This window comes from Plecotus auritus (genome assembly GCF_963455305.1).
Source record: "Plecotus auritus genome assembly, chromosome: 3".
Lineage (NCBI taxonomy): Eukaryota > Metazoa > Chordata > Mammalia > Chiroptera > Vespertilionidae > Plecotus > Plecotus auritus.
The window spans coordinates 157,514,748-157,531,954 of NC_137772.1; the positions used below are offsets into that span (position 1 = coordinate 157,514,748).

The following is a 17,207-nucleotide window of genomic DNA, read 5'->3' on the forward strand; positions in this document are numbered from 1 at the left end:
AATTTGGGAGGGGCTTAACAAAGTGGTTCTGCCCAGGGTCTCTCATGAGGTTGCAGTCAAGACATTGGCAAGGTCTACCAGCCTCTGGAGGTGGGGGGTTGTGGGGGCTGGAGGCCCACCTCAGGATGGCTCACTCACAGAGCTAGTGGCAGAGGTCTCAGGTCCTTGCCACATGGACCAATAGCTGTCTATACATCAGACCTTTTTTTGTTTTTTAACATTATTTCAGAGCTATTTTATTATCTCCATTTCTAAATTATCTTCAATTTTATTTTGTTCTCTGCACTCTCTACTGTGAGTGTCCCCGCCACGTCCCGCATGGTTCAGGGTTCAGGTTCAGGGTTCGGGCTCTGGAGAAGGCCACACGCAAATGAAAGAGACTAGAAAATATTAATTTGGAAATATCGGGGGCCAGGCGGGAGCCCAGCTCAAGGGGAAAGACTCCACCCTGCTCTGGCCTTGCTATCCCTTTTATTAAGACTGGGATACACCCATAGCCTTTAGGCAGGCAATTCCAATAACAGCAAGAATTTACATAAAACTAAAAGGTGGAAGTTGCTTTAGCTCCCTTTGTCTCAACTAGACAGTGGGTGGTTGGCTCTGACCTTTCAGAGCTTCAAGGTTGACCAGCCTTCTGGGTTCCTTGTCCACACCTCTCTGCTAGTGAAGGCAATGGGCGGCTTCCAACATCTCCCCCGGTTTTTTTTCCTTAAAAAATCTTGCATCTGCAGACTAGAAATAAACATATAAGAACAAAAATGAGACAAGCAATAGTGGTTATGCCGAGAGGCAGATGAACCAGTCTGTAGTAAGTTTCTTTCTGGGCCAACAGTTTCTTGAGTCCCAATTTCAATGACCAACAGTTTTGAGTCCCAATTTCAATGTCCAACAGTTCCTTATGTGTATATGTCAGCAATGATATTTCAGTTCTGGATGGTGGACAAATGCAGGTCCGACCCTCTATGGTTTGGTCCTGGGCAACCTGCAGTGACACACAGCTGCTGACTGCTAGCATAGCAAGGCGTCTTCAGCGGCTTCCATCTCTGGACTGTTTCTCCTCTTGTCTTCATGGCTGTAGCAATCCGGTCAGCTCCTCTCTGGGATCTGCTGTTGCAGGAATCCACATGGTCTTGGAGTTGTTTTCTGGAAATATACAAACATATTCTTGACCAAAGGTTAATAAAAAAATCTTTTCTATAAATTTGAGTTGGGATCCTTTTTCATTTTTCCCCAAATGATTTTCCTTTGGCTTATTTTGACACCATGTGATTTTTCATGGGTGTCTTGCTGTTAGCATTACAAATGAAAATTAATTTTCAAAGTAAACATTTTTTGATGTAATTTACTTACAGAATATTATTTCTTACAGGATATTACGCTACTATCCCCCCTTTTTTGATTTAAATATTAGGAGGCTTTTGGAAATTTTTTAATGCAGTCTTGATAACTTTTAACTTTAATTTTTTTGCACAAAAATATGACTGCTTTGGATTCATAGCATGTTTGGCAATTTTACTATGAGATGAACCATCAATAAAAATTTTAGTTAATACTTTAGGAACAGTTTGTGGTCCAGCACAATTAAGTTTTTATTTTTGAATATTCATTCATTTCAATTAGCCAATTTAAATTAGTCTGAAATAAGGTATATATGTATAATTTTTTTATTAATTTAATTTTTCTTGTCCTTGGTTATGAACAGTAAATGATATTAATTAGACTTCTTAAATTAGTTTTTAAATAACTTTACATAAACTTTGTCAGGGAGGCAAAAACACAAATTATTTACTTCAGTTTATGAGGCCAAATTTGTTGACTTTTAATTACAGTTCTTCAGGTGTTTGAAGAAAACCTCTATTTCCTTCCAAAATAATTCTCAGGCTACAGAGAGTTTCATTTAAAACTCTTTGTCTTTCTTTAAGACAAGCAACCTACAGGGCTGCTGCTGGGTGCTGAAGCCTACAGCCGAATAGCCATGTCACAAGAAATCTCATTACAATAAACTTGTCTGCTATTTTACTGTCAGATTTAATATTCTAACAACAATCTTAGTTTACCCTGTAAATATCAGTGAAAGAGATTTCAAAATTTTCAAATTTCTCCTTTTTATTAAGCTAGAATTTTATTTTTAAAGAGTATCCCCTTTGGCTAATTAGCATATACAGAGGGATCATGGGAGGTCTCAGTAACTTTTTTCAAAGAGCGGGGAGTGGCAAGCCATGAGGCCAACATGGCAGCTATGGGCTTTTTATTATTTTTAATTGTTTTAAAATTCTGCTGTTAAAAATTTGGCTTTATTTAGAAATTTTGTTTTGTCCTCCTGAGAGGCCAAAACTTTCATAACATTTATAAGTAAAATATAATTATTAATTTTTATTTGATAAAGCTTTCCATGCAATTTCAAGTATATTAGATCAGTTAAATTCAAAATATTTCCTTTAAGAAGAGAGAATAACTTCTTGAATTACTCTGGGCCCTTGGAGCTCTCCAAGAATCATCTCTTGGTTAAAGCCTTGAAATTTTAACATGGAAAAAAACCATCAAACAAATATCTATACATGATTTAAAGATTATATTACTTTTTTATAATTATCTTAAGATATCAATTAAATTTTAACTGATCTTTATATTAAAATTTTCAGTTGGGATCACAGAATTTATCCTCTTATTAGACCAATAAACAACATATTTTAAATTCCTAATTATTAGAGAAAACACATTTTAAATTTCTTTACTTTAGGCATTTAATTACAACTATATAATTTCTCCCAATTTAATTTGAACTTTAAACTTTCAGAGCTGGCAAGTCAAATATTTAGCATTTCTTTGATTATTAACACTTATATTTTTAAGAATAAATTTCAAAAATACAATAATTAACTTTAAACCAACCATGTTTTTTCTCTGCCTGGGCAAGTTGAGTAGCAAGCTTGTAGATATTCAAATGCAAAATTGTCCTTAAAGAATGGCTACTGGCGGGAAGCTGATTTACCTGTCTGCTGGGGGAAGGGTGACCACCCCTTCCTCCATTAACAAAGGGCGTAGCCAGTCTTTATCTGGGCTACTTGATCTTTATAATATATTTTTCAACCATTTTTTTAAAAAATATATTTTATTGGTTTTTTTACAGAGAGGAAGGAAGAGGGATAGTCAGAAACATCGATGAGAAACATCGATCAGCTGCCTCTTGCACACCCCCTACTGGGGATGTGCCCGCAACCAAGTTACATGCCCTTGACCGGAATCGAACCCGGGACCCTTCAGTCCACAGGCTGACGCTCTATCCACTGAGCCAAACCGGTTTTGGCTTTTTCAACCATTTTTGAGTTTCAAATCCAATTCCAATTATTTTAAGGCATTTACTTTGGATAAATTATTTTGTAACGCAATTCACTGATTTTCTTGAAGGCCTTAAAAGTTAGCTTTTTAACACCCTTCATTAGCATTTTAAAAATAACTCTTTATTATGGAAATGTGAATCCTGATGCTGGAACTAGCTTGAATTTCTTTCCTTTTGGTCAAATCTGCCATTTTTCTTAGGAAAAAGCCGGTCTTGGGTTTTTCATTTCTGTAGCCCTTGTAAAGAGTCAAGTCGGGTTTAAGACCTATCTAATATCCGAAATCGGACCGTGCGCACATTTTGTCTTAAATTAGCTTTTCTCTTTACACGTGCACAGATATCCCAGACGCATTTCTAAATTTTGTAAAAGTTTTCATGGCAAAAAGCGTACTTTAAATCAGCATACTGGGAGAGTGGGCTTCCATATTGGATTGACACGTGTCTCCCTTCCCCCACATCCTGCTTGCTCTGGGGGAAGTTTTCAGTAACAGATCTGGCTGCGTATCTTTTCATGCTTAATAGATAAAGACAGATCTTAAATTTTTTCTTTCTTTTTCGCTTTCCAAAGTAATTATTAGCACCCAATTTGGCCAAATTTTTCATTTCCCTGTGAGTTCTTCTATAATTTTTAAACAAAACTTTAAGTAATCTCATTGCAAGAGAGCAGATAGCCCTGCCCTCTCCTGCCACCTTTGAATTTCTCTGCACCAGAGGCAGTTTCAGCAGCAGAGTTTCATTACTTATTACAGATTTTAGATTCCAAATACAAATTAAGATTTTTATTTGAACAAGAAACCACATTCCTTAAGCATGCAAACCAAAAGTCTATAATAAAGTTTACTTCATAACCTAATTCTGCCCCATTAGCCTGGCTGAAAAAGACGTTCCCACCCTACTTACAGATCGAGACTTCTGCAGCTGATCGTGGGCTTTGCGTGGGGTGAATTTCCCTCACCTATATGGTGATCTTTTCCCCACCTTTTCAGTGTAATCTTCCTTTCTTCACTCTAGGCAAAAATATCATCCCCTCCACAGGTCCATGTCGAAGGTGCCAGTTGCGAGTACCCCACATTGGGCTGTCAGTCGCGAGTGTCCCCCACCATGTCCCACGTGGTTCAGGGTTCAGGTTCAGGGTTCGGGCTCTGGAGGAGGCCGCATGCAAATGAAAGAGACTAGAAAATATTAATTTGGAAATATTGGGGGCCAGGCGGGAGCCCAACTCAAGGGGAAGTACTCCACTCCACTCTGGCCTTGCTATCCCTTTTATTAAGACTATGGGATATACCTATAGCTTTTAGGCAGACAATTCCAATAATAGCCAATCAGCAAGGATTTACATAAAACTAAAAGGTGGAAGTTGCTTTAGCTCCCTTTGTCTCAACTAGACAGTGGGTGGTTGGCTCTGACCTTTCACAGCTTCAAGGTTGACCAGCCTTCCGGGTTCCTTGTCCACATCTCTCTGCTAGTGAAGGCAATGGGTGGCTTCCAACACTCTACACCCACCCATTAGCCAGTATGTGAAATCGTTGGTAAACTGTAAAGCACAAATACAAGAGAGAACTGCTGTTTAAAGGAGTCCTTTGTAACCAGATAATCCTTTTGTGTTGTGAACAGTTACCCCCTAATTTATCTGTATAGTAAATTAAGGTTTTTGCATGTCAGGATCTTTAAGAAGCTCCAGGAAGGAGCGAGCTGGGAGGTCCCTTTGTCTTGTTTTGACTTGCTCAAGTCTTCTTTTAGAGTAATCCTGGGTGCTCCTGAAGGAAGCTCAGGATGCTATGGTTACCTTCAGGCATCTGAATGTTAGGATTCAGGTCCTAGCTCTCGGGTAAATAACATTAACAAGCTATGTAACCCTCAGCTATTCTTCCTCTCAAGGCCTGTGGGCTCATCTGTGAAGCCACAGGGCTTGGACCAGAATCACTAGTCCTTTCCAATTCTAGATGGTTCTGAATGGAATGACCAGGCCCCCACAGGGATTGTCTCACCTTAAACTAGATTGAGTTTTAGTCACTTTCACTAGTCTTTCCCATTTGTAATTTTCATAAGCAGAACAAGCAACTGTGACATGCCCTGCTACCGTCTCTAATTACAGTGTCCTTCCTTTCAGATGCGGGCTATCCTAGGCATTGAGGATGTACCAGAAGCTATCCTGGAGAAAAGCTATTCACTGTGTGATTTTTTTTTTTTTAACTCGCTTCATGCCCTACAGAGGTGCCAACTATTTCTATTGATACTATGTATAATTTATTAATCTGGAGAATTTTAAAGAATTTATGTAATTTAAAAGTAACAGATATTATTGTACATAGTTGTATTTTGTAGTTTCTTCTGTAAATATGTATTTTTTTCATAATGTTTAATATTAAGCTTTATATAATACTATTTTCCACACCAAAGTGTCCATGGGTTGTTCTACATAAACTAATTCTGCATGACAGGACTGCTGTAAACAGGTGTGGATGTGGCTGCAGAGGGGATTTCTGGGGCCCTGGTTTTTGGCAGTTTTCATATTTACTGAACAGGAGAAAGGACGGGCTGGGGAGAGCATATAGTGTACTGGCTTTGCTGCATTGCTGTCTTATGAATCTTGGGATCCAAAGACGATCCAAATGCTATTTGGACAAATAGGACAGTCAAAAAAAGGACTGCAAGGAGGGGGAAGGGATTAAGTAGCACCGAAGCCCAAGGAGATGGCTGTGCATAAAGCGGTTTCTCTCACCCTTTCTCCTGCCAGAGGTTCAAGCCAAAGCAGTCAGCCAGGGGCTGCAGGGCAAGTCCAGGCTGCAGCGGGGAGGGTTGTGGTAGAGAAGTATGTAAAGAGAAGTGATAAATTCTTACATCAAGAGGAATGCCACCTGGATCCCTGCCTGTAAACATAAGCAAACTGGGGCCACCATCCGTAGCGACAGGGGGTTGTTCGCTGCACCGCAGTGTGGAGTGTGGACACGGGTGCCCTTACCGTCACGGATGTGTTGGTCGACATGCACACACTGGTCTTTGTCTCATTTCCAGGAAACGTCAAAATTATGCCGGTCATACTTGGCTTTCCCATCAGAAGAAGATTGTAGTGGCAAATTATACTCCTGATCAAAGGACCTAATATCAATATTTTTATAGAAATGTCCATAAACGTCACATACAGTTAATTGTTGTAAAAAGGCTCAGTGGTGCTTCGTATAAAATTTTCCAAAAGACTCTTAGTAAGTCATTGAGGTCCAAATATTACACAGTCACCTTAAGTTGTTTTTCATATAAAGGACACTACCTACTCTACGGAGTTTATCTTCAGTATCTGTGCCTGCTTTGGCTCTGCTAGATTTCTGTGAGTCGGAAAGCGGGCCTGGCCCCCTTCCATGTGCAGCCTGAGGGAGGACCGGGAAGCACCTGTGTGGGATCCTCAGCGCAGCCTGAGAACGGCCAGGAGCGGTGGCCTTTTCTGCACGGCAGATTTCTTTGTAATAAACGGAAGAATTAGAGATCAAGCTTGTTGATCTCACAGCTTCATTTGCAAAGCGAACACCTCTTTTCAAAGTGTATATTTTTGCTACCTACCATAAAGTTCTACAAGTACTCGAATGCGTGTAATTGGCATAGTAATTGAAAATCATTACATGTATCCAAAATAGTTATTTATAGTTAGGAAAATCCACACCCAAGCCAGAGACGTTCCAGGGCTACTTGAGACGCATGAAAACGGGGAAACTGTCAGAAGGAAGATGATGAGTAATAGCAGGGTTCCAGGTTTCCACAGTTTCCTTGTGCTCGGCGCCTTCGTGAATGACACTGTGAGGCTTTGATTCTGTTTCAGGGAACTGGCTGCATTTTCTAAAAATGAAAAGGAACAACATATATGTACGTGTGGCAGGGAGGAAACGGAAGTCAGAGATTTAGGAGACGCAGTGTCTCTTAGGAATAACTTTCCCCGCACTGAAAGGTAAAAGCAAGACCAAAATCCGCAGCATTTTAGACTAATGTTGCTCAGCACAAAGCACACCAGTACGGGGAAAGACAAACTCCTCTTGGCTTTTCATTCATTCAGGGAGCTTGTAGTAGGTACCCGCAGCCTGCGGGGCAGTGTCCTAGGACTACATGTTTCTACCGGCATAAGGAATGCATCACAGTCACAAAGTTGGGTGGTGGTTGTTCTTTTCAGTGAAGCCCTATGGAGGCCCTCAGGGAGGCAGCGAGGTGGCCGTGTCAGTCCACAGCAGTGGGCAGCCTTCCCCAGGCCACACTGGCCAGTGCTGACGCTGCATCCATAGCAAACACCGAATCTAGAAAAGAGAGCAATCAACTGCACAAACCAAAAACTGAAACCATAAAAAGCTACACATCTGTAGCACTCAATCACACCCGCATACCCTGCCTGGTGTGTCTGGGGTGGAATCAGAGTCGTGGAAATGGACATGACAAGGGGAAACTGTATGTTCTTTTGGTCTAATCTAGGAAATATTTATTCTTACCCTCCACCTATCCAATTTTAAATCTCCTTAGCAACAATTATTTCCCTAACTTCCCACCCACTGCCACCAAAGACTAAATACGTAATCTAGTTGATCTATTTATTAAATTTAGGAGGGAGAAAAAAAAAAGGTTTCCTTGACATTTCAGCTCAACTGGATGTATTTTAATTCAATCCCATCCCGTGTTCTGCCTTGGTAAACACTCCGTTTCCTGTCCTGGTGGGCATCCTGTCTTTGCACCTGTGTGGCACACTTTAATCATCATCTTCAAAGTGTTCTGACTTATCCAACCTTGAGAGAGTCCCGTCTTGCATCTTAATAATTATTTACCCAAGTTCTTTATAATTAACTCCTTTAATCTCTACTCATTAAGTCAATTTCGTATCATCATTCTGTTGTTCTCTGGATAGCAGCCAATTTTCAGCTCTTGAATCTGATTTTTCAAAGCACATTTCCCTGTCTGGGCCTACACACATTGGTCCCTCGTGATTTACCATCCCTGGATGATGATGGGGTCCTCTTTTTCACTAACTACCTGCCTGCCCACTTCTCCTTTAGAATACCTTTGCTTTCCCAGTCAAATGTGATTTTATTTTCTGTTCATTTTACCTCCTTACACTCATTAGCATTTTGTAGTCTTCTCAGGCTCCATCTCATAGAAGAGACAACCAGGACTTCACTTTTAAACACTAAGATGACTGCAGCACACAGACATTTTGGAGAGTTTTGTTTGGGAGGGTCTTTAGTTAATTGCATTACATCTTGGAAGAAAACCCAAAAGGACGTGTGAAAATAATGTAAAACTACTAAGCAGTTGTCCAGCAATACAGAAACAGACCTCACATGTTACACTTCACACTCTGATTCTCTTGCCTTAGTGTCTCAGGAAGCAGTTTCTTATATTAAACATTCCTCTCCCTTTTGCAAGAAAATGACCGGCCATCTACTAACTTTGCATTCAGTTGGCTTTCTGGGCCTTTGAGGTCGGAATCCTGAAACCGTAACTTGCCAGATCTGTCTGACAGCAAGTAGTAGGATCCAAGCCCCAACTCTGGAGTCCTCCAGACAAGTTCACACACATGAGCCAGGACAATTGACCTGGTGAACAACAACAGATAGTAAGCTGCTTGCTCAAGGCAGCGGTTCAAGGACTTTCCAGGTTCCTTTTCATTGAGGAAATGAGAGGAGTTGATCAGAGTGACAAGAGGGAATGGCTGCTCCTCCAGGTGGCTGTGAGCAAGCACTCAACCCTACCTCATTTCTGAAGAGTGGAAACCACTGCAGCCCAAATGTCTCCAAGTTTCTGAGTATTTTAACGGAAAATCTGTAAACAATGACTGCTGAAAGCAAATGAAATGCTGCAAGGAAAGGGAACTATTAGAAACGGAGATCTAACCAGACATCATCAGGAAGGGAAAACGGCAGCCCTTCCGTGCATCCGGACTGTTCTTTAGAAATGTCATGTTTCTATTAGCACCTGTTATCCTTTGGAGAGTTAATGCACTTTGATGACGTTGGCCAGGTGATTCAAGTCAGCAATTTTCAACTGTTTTCATCTCAAGACACACATAAAGTAATTACTAAAATTCTGCGGCACCCCAAAAAATATTTTTTGCCAATCTGACAAAAAAAAAAAGGTATAATTTTTATTCATTCACATTGGATGGCTATTGTGTTAGCTGCTGTCATTTTATAAAATCTGATAGTTTAAGGGACACAAGAGTAGGTATTGCATGTTTTAAAATTTTTGTGGCATATCAGTGTTCCTCTGCACTCCAGTTGAAAATGACTGATTTAGCTGATGAAGCAATTGAACTGATTCCTTTGGTTTTGTTATTTGACCAGGTGTTTGACTAAATTGACTGATTTTGGAATTCTGAACATAGATTCTTGTAGTGGATGAAGCCTTTGAAAATGGCCATTTTAGTTAAAATGCAGGGTATCATTTGATGCAGCCATGATAATATAAAAATCTGTTCCGTTCTAAAAATGTTTCTAGCAATGGAAATATTTCTGACTAAAAGAATACTCTTTACTTGTAGGGGAGCTCCCTAGGAATAAATGTATGCAATATAATAAAGCAAGTTGTTTTTTTAAAGAGGTTGTCTATATAGATACATTCATAAAATAATGAAATGGTTGGTGAATGTTCCTAAAATAGAAGTTTAGGGAATGGAAATAAATCTATTAACAGATTTACCAAAGATTATTTTGATAACATATATGCCACTGTACATGATTTTATATTTGATACCTAAATACATTGTGCAAAACTGTGAATAATGTCCGACAAATGTAATGTGTCCCTTCTAGAATATGCACAAGAAAGGTTAGTTATGGCTGTTTTCTGCCTTAAGCAATTCCTTTTAAGAAATACTATTTTTACCCTAAGAGTTAGCTTTCTGTTATGTTTGAGATGTATTTTAATAGCAGAATAAGTAGATAAGCATCCTAGTAAGAAAGGAACATAGGTAATTGTGGTTTGTTATAAGAGTTGAACAGTATTCCATTTGCAAGCCAATGGGGGAGTCTGCATGGCCTTGGGGAAATTTCCTAGTCTCAGCTACACTGATAACCAGGTGCACAATGTTCTTATCCGAAGAGTTCTTTATCTCTGCTCTTCCAGTGGGACTTATCAGGCTTATGAATTCTACAAGGACAAAGTCTTTAACCTCTTCTCTCCTTCCATCTTGTAGAAATTAGTGAATGGATTAGAGATAGTCAACATACACTTTTTGAGTGGAAATTGCTCCTGGCCCAATACTTTGGATGTTAAGTAGTCAGTGTCTAATAACACTATTGCCCATGGAGGTTCATCTGACTGTTCCTTGACTTGTGTGAAGTTTCAATAAATAATGTAAATAAATCCCGCAACTGAGCTTATGTTCTATAATAGAGCACTTTTATATTTTTAATATCCTGTATTCTTTCTCTGCAAATCTGGTTATTTAAAATGGCAATAGATGGATTCTATTTTTTTCATACTATAGTACCTCCCCTACAGTGTTGTGTTTCTAACCAAATCTGTTTGAGCAAAGAACTTCATTACCCTTTCTATTTAAATTATGTATTTGCTTAATATATTTTCATATTTGTAACCATGGTCAAAAATTCTATATGGTATTTTACACACCTTCTCAGGAGCACAGGAATAAAACTGCTGTTTGTTCAAGGAAAGTGTCCTGTCTTCTATTCACCTATTTCTCATATATCAATTTCTGTCATCCTTCTGCTCAGGAGAAAGGTCAGAAGTGACTGCTTTTAAATGGGACAATTTTTCTAAGCCATTATCATAAAGAGCATGGCTGTCTTAACCTTAATTCCTGAGTGCTGAGTTGGTTACCCAGAGTATTATGTGCATAGGACAGATGCTCAAGTTAACTGTCGCTAGCTAAATTCTTGTGTTTAGTTCCTTAGTTTGTTAGCAACCGAAGTGTCACCTATTGCCCACAGTGTTGGTGTATTCCCAGAGGCGCTGCCCCAGCCGGATCCCCGTGCGCTCTTCACTGACACTCCCTGTGTTAGTGGGCAGTGTGATATTCAGTGAAGCGCTGCTGAGTCAATTTCCAGAATTATTATTTTGCCCTTTTGCCTTTCTCATATTTCAGTTGAAAGAACGATGTCTTTCACAACTTCAGTATTTCATTTTTCTAAAACTTACAGAAATCTTCATTTTTAAAAAATGTACAATAATAGAATTACATGTTAAATCAAAGCAATACTATTCAACACAGTTTCTGAATTCAAAGAATTAGGTTACCAAAGAATTTGACTTATGAGGCTAGACTTTTCCCCCCAAAGTAGCTGTTTATTTCATGAATTTCCCTCTTAAAGAAAAAGAGAATATTGCAATTTGAAGTAATCACTTGGTAATTTTGCTGATACATCCATCACAATCATAAAATGTTAGAGCTGGAAGGGCCACCATAGGGGTGAACAATGAAGAAAACCAAAACCCAAGTTTTAAAGTGATATAGCAAAATAGGACAGTGATGGAATTCAACCTGGTCTTCCCATTACTCGTAGGAAGGACCTGTCTACACAATATAGACAAATAGGAAAGCTGCTCAGAAGCCATTGAGCGCAACAGCCATCTCCAACACGGAGACACAACCTTCAGTAGAACTTTCAATAGGATGTCTGATATTCCTCTTAGTTTTGTATCTCGTATGTCTGGAGACATCCATTAAGTAAGCAAGTATCAGACTGTATTTAGAGTCATATCTTAGCAGAAGTCATCACAAATGTTCAAGCTGAAATATTATTGAATAGAAAAGGAGGAAACATGATTTTCTAACATAATACTGTTATAAAATATTATTAAAGCTAATTAAACCAAACCACCTAAAACCCAGAAGAGGTTCTACAGCTAGAATATGAAATAATTCACAAGAGACTTCATGTTGCCAAAAAAAAAAAAAAAAAGGATCATTCATAATAGAAGGGTAAAACTTAACTGGTAAAATTCAAGCTTGAGTAATAGAGAAAAACATACAGGCATGGTTCTGTGTAGGAGTTAATAAACATTTACCTCCTCTACAAAAACCCAAACGTCAGCTCGCTAAAATATCTCCCCGACCCAGTATCTCCCAAGGAAAATTTTACTGTTATGAGAGAGAGTGATTGATCTGAGTAGAGCTTGTGTAGAGCTTATTATTATTATTATTATTTCCTGTGGTTTATTGTAATGATGCAAGAACCTCTATGTAAATGATCTTAACTTAAATTACATTTCTCTGCTCTTGGAGTTCTTGACCCCAGAAAGAAACTCTGCATCATTTCAGTCTCTAAGAAAGAGCTAGCAATGAAATATGTTTCCTGTCTGCCACCCTGCTGCAAGCTTTTGGTGGCCAAGAAGTTTCTATGACCAAGGGCTTGCCAAGAAGCTAAGGCAAAAAACAACAATAACGAAAATCAAGAACAAAAGACCGATGGTATAACTACAGAAACAAAGGGCATCAAGAGTGGGAAATTTCAAAAGCCAGGGACCATTCCTAAATTTAACCTCATTCAGAAAATACCATTTGTAAGATACATAAATAAAATGTTAAGCCATATATCATTCCTAAAGAACGTTCCAATGACCCCTGATCCGATCTCCACCCAAGTAGCAGATGCTCCTTCCCCATTCATGACTGATGGCTAGGAAAGGAGACCACTTCTACTTGCAAAGAACGACACATCAGCACTAAATAAAAGTGGACTGTGACAGAAGAGGAATAAAGTAAAGGACCCTTCTTTGGTGGAAGACTGTGAAGAGAAGACAACGGGGGAATAAAAATGAAAGGTGAGAGCTAGAATCTGAAGGAACTATTGGGAGGGTCAGATCCCTTGTAGTAGCCAAGGATGTTCAAGTTTAACCCAAGAAGACATTCTAAGTCCTGCTGAAAGTGCCGCAGAAGGGTGCTGCATGTTTAATCTCTAAAATGGTCACTAAAAGTTGTAACAGTTAGAGCTTTTGACTTTTAAAAAGCATTCAAGGCTATTGTCTCTTTGAGTACCTTCAGCTGCTGTATATTACAGATTAGTGAATGCCTCCACTTTATAGATAAGGTAGTAGAGGCACAGAGAAGACCAAGGTAGTGCCCAAAACTTAGCTGAAGAATGGGAACAATAGCTAGTGCATATTAAACGTTCTCTATACATCATCTAATTTTGTTCTTCACACACTCTAGTTATTAGACTCCTATGGAGATAAGGAAACCGAAGCTCAAAGAGACAATTACTTTGCCAAAGGCCATAAAGTGTCAAAGCTCAGCTTCCAATCTGAATCCTTCTGACTTCAAAATGTGATTGCATGACTTCCATGCCAGACTTTTTTTTTAATTTAAAGTTTACTTTTTATTATACTAGAAGCCTCAAAAAAAAAAAAAAAAAAATCAGTGATCTCCCTTGACCTCTGAGACTGCTGCTGAGCAAGTCCCTTATCTCCTCAAACTCTCTTCCTCCCCGTCATTGCTTCTGTACCTGTAGAGACACTTTGCATTGCCATGGCATATTACATTGAAATTATTGGAATTGCTTTCCCTACTAGACTGTGAGCTGCTTGAGAACAGGTTTTCCAGGGTACCAAGCAGACAAACTGGAGACTGGTTGTAGAAATTATAATAACAATACAGTAATATACAATACTGTTAGTGCCTGGCATTCATTGCAGTCTAATGTATTTTAATTGACTCAATCCTCTCCAAAACACAATCCTCATCTCAAAAACTGTGAGTTGAGAAACTGATACCTAAGAGGTCACAGCCAATAAGTGACAGAGCTAAGATTCCACCCCAGGCAATCGGATTTCAAACCAGGTGTGCTCAAGCCCTCACTCCATCAGGGTCCTCAGTGCTAGTGTGGGTGAGAACCACCTGGAGGGCTTACTATTAAAATACACAGTACTGAGCCCCATCCATCTAAGTAGATTTGTACTATGCTCAGGTGTTATAAAAAATAATGAAGCAAAATTTTAAAGGTTTTTCATCTAATTCTTTGATTGTGATTTAATCAAATTAAAAAGCCATATTTCAGAAAACAAGTTTGCACCTTTTTTATTTTATGATTATTTTTAAATCTTCATCCAAGGATATGCTGAGAGAAGGAGAGAGACGGAGAAAGAGAGAGAGAGAGAGAGAGAGAGAGAGAGAGAGAGAGAGAGAGAGAGAGAGAGAGAAACCTCGATCGGTTGCCTCCCATAAACAACTGAGAATCAAACCCACAACCTAGGTATGTGCTCTGACTGGGAATCAAACCACCAACCTTTTGGTGTATGGGACAATGTTCAAATCAACTGAGCCACCTGGCCAGGGCAGTTTGCGCCTTTTTTAAAGGAATCAACTTTAAAGAGAACTTTGTAAAGACCTGAGTTTTTATTTGTAATTGGTCTTTTCTCTGGAAGATCGGAGACTGACAGATCTGTGTTCAGAAGCCCCCTCTGACAAGCTCTGAATTTGCCCCTACTGTACAATGAGGAAAGGGGCCCTGGAAAATAAATAACCTGCTGGAGTTGCTGAGTCAGCATACAACCCCTCCAGAACATCTCTCCTAAGAGTAGGCTGAGCTCAGGGCAAAGCATTCTCTGATCAGCTGATGACACCATCGCCACCTCAGCCCATTTCCCCACACCCAGTTCGTTCTAGCTTGTTTATTCCTCTCTGTAAGAGAGCAGCCCTTTGAGCCTCATCTTTGAGATGCTTGCAGATCTCAAGGTTGGAGCATTCTCCCCTTGTGATGGTCCCCTTTCCCCCATTACAACCATCCCCCAGCACCACCCTGTTTGCAATAATCCTTTCAAATAGTCTCTCCTTACCTAAATCTGTATTTATCTTGTATTTCTACAGTTGGGGTTTGCCTAGAAATGCATGTGATTTGTCAGCTACACAGAACCCTAGATATACACTTAGGCATAATCAAAACCAGTATCTTCAAACAATAATGGATGCCCCTGAATTGTAATGAACAGGAGCTTTGAAGTGCTTACTTCTGCAGCGTGTGACTTACTGGGATGTGGCTGCATCATGGTGTGCAGTGAAAACCTGGGTAAATTTTCCCAAGAAGGTGACAGATCCCCACAGAGCGAGCTCCTCTGGGGGTGCAGTTTAGACATTCCGGTTTGCTGCACTGAGTGCTCATAAATCTCCGAAAAGCGATGCAGCTATCTGAAGCTGATTATAGAGCAAGCTTATCCGGGTTGAGAGGGTATTTTACAGCTGATCTTTTCCAAGCAGTTTTGGGTGCTTGAATCTGCTCTGCACCATCCTTGTCCTCACCGAGTGATAGATGAGATATTGGGAACAGCATCCCATTCCACACTGAGACATCTCTGACAGAAAGCACTTCCTTTGGCTGATATATTCCCTGCCTACACCTTCCACCCATTCATCCACTCCATAATGCCCCCCAGACTGTGACCTTACTTGGGAATAAAGATGTTGCAGATGTAATTAGCTGAGAAGATGTCCCCTAACCATCCTGGAAAACATGGCAGGCCAGCTAAACATCGCTAGTAGCTCCAACGCCACCTTTGTGCATTTCCATATGTCTTTGGCCAAAGTGGGATTTATAACTCATAAAACTGAAGCAGTACATTTTGAGTTTTTAATAAAATGATTGATGGTTTTCTTATATTGACAAATTGGCTGTTCCTACAAAATGAGTCATTTGAATTGGAACGTTCATTTAATTGATTAACCTGGTCCACATCACTCTGGGAAAAGTGCCATTGCTCTGTCCCTACACAGATCATCTCAAAAAAAAGTCCCGACACTTGGCAATAATAGTAATAACGTAGGTTTCCTTGTTGCCTCCCCACCCTAACTCTCAGATCCTGGAGGTAGTAATGCCTGTTCGGAAGAGTGTTCAACGTGAGAGTCCACCGGCCACCTTATCCCACCCACCCAGAGAGAGAAACTTTGCCTGGAACTGAGATTCAATGGGACCACATACTAGAGATGAGGTCTTTGTCAGAAAAAGTGGGTGGGAGGTTGCATATTCAGGTTTGAAATAACCCACATGGCCAGCTGCATGTGCATCATGATAGGAAAGCAGTGAGAGGGGAACACACTCTAGTGCTGTGTTAGTACTACCCACGAGACCAAATGTTCATTTTTCTGGACTAGTTGTTAGAGCCATTATTAAAAAGTGAAATACATAAACTTATAACTTCATAAATTATATGAAAAACACAGGTACTAAATACTCGAATCTCACAACTTCTTAATCATTTTACCACATTCCACTATTGTCTCTGCTCTTGGGGGGTCTTTTTGGTCTACTGTATCTGCATGGTTGACATACCATCTAATGGCGTGTTATAGTGCACTCTTCCCAACTCCGAGTTCAGCGAAGTCTCGTTGATAGCTTGCAATCAGCCACAGGAGCTGATTTGCACCATGGAAATCAGCAAATTCTATGAATGAGGGCACCCCTCTCACCGCTGGCTGGGTGTCAAACATTTACTAGCACACAACTTCCGGGTTCAGTAAACGTTTCTGCCTTGTACCCAAACGTACACAAACACTGCACCCCACTCACCCGATCCAGGAGTGAAGTCACCAAGCTCAGCATTTCACCCAATAATGAGAAAGGGCACAGTAAACATCTTTGTAGGGTTTCTTCACTCCCAAGCATTTTTTCCCCCTCGGAAGATTTTATTCACACATTTTTACTTCATCTGTTTCCTCTTTAAATTTCAGAATAGATTTGAATTTTATAATAACATAGAGTTGGCATTTAAGATGCGCTGTCTCAGAAAGGAGAATTTTTGGAACTAATGCAGATACTGCGATGTTTTTGGTGTCTCTTGGTCTCTGATGTATGAGATATTTTTAAAAACCTCTCCCGGCATCCCCCTTCCTAAATTATGTTTTCTGTCCATGGTACTGGAGCCCTGTAATTACACCAAGGTTTCCTGT

The 17,207-nt window shown here is 39.8% G+C and overlaps 1 protein-coding gene across 2 annotated transcripts in view; it reads left to right on the forward strand.

Moving 5' to 3' along the window:
- The window catches only part of PTPRB (protein tyrosine phosphatase receptor type B), a 119,131-nt gene extending 108,155 nt beyond the window's left edge, over window positions 1-10,976 (forward strand). For both annotated transcript variants that reach the window (XM_080660472.1, XM_080660471.1), the window contains one exon: window positions 5,451-10,976. In XM_080660472.1, the coding sequence (XP_080516598.1) occupies window positions 5,451-5,473 (23 nt within the window). In that variant the 3' untranslated portion in view covers window positions 5,474-10,976. The remainder of the gene's footprint in view (window positions 1-5,450) is intronic.
- The last annotated feature ends 6,231 nt before the right edge of the window (window positions 10,977-17,207 follow it).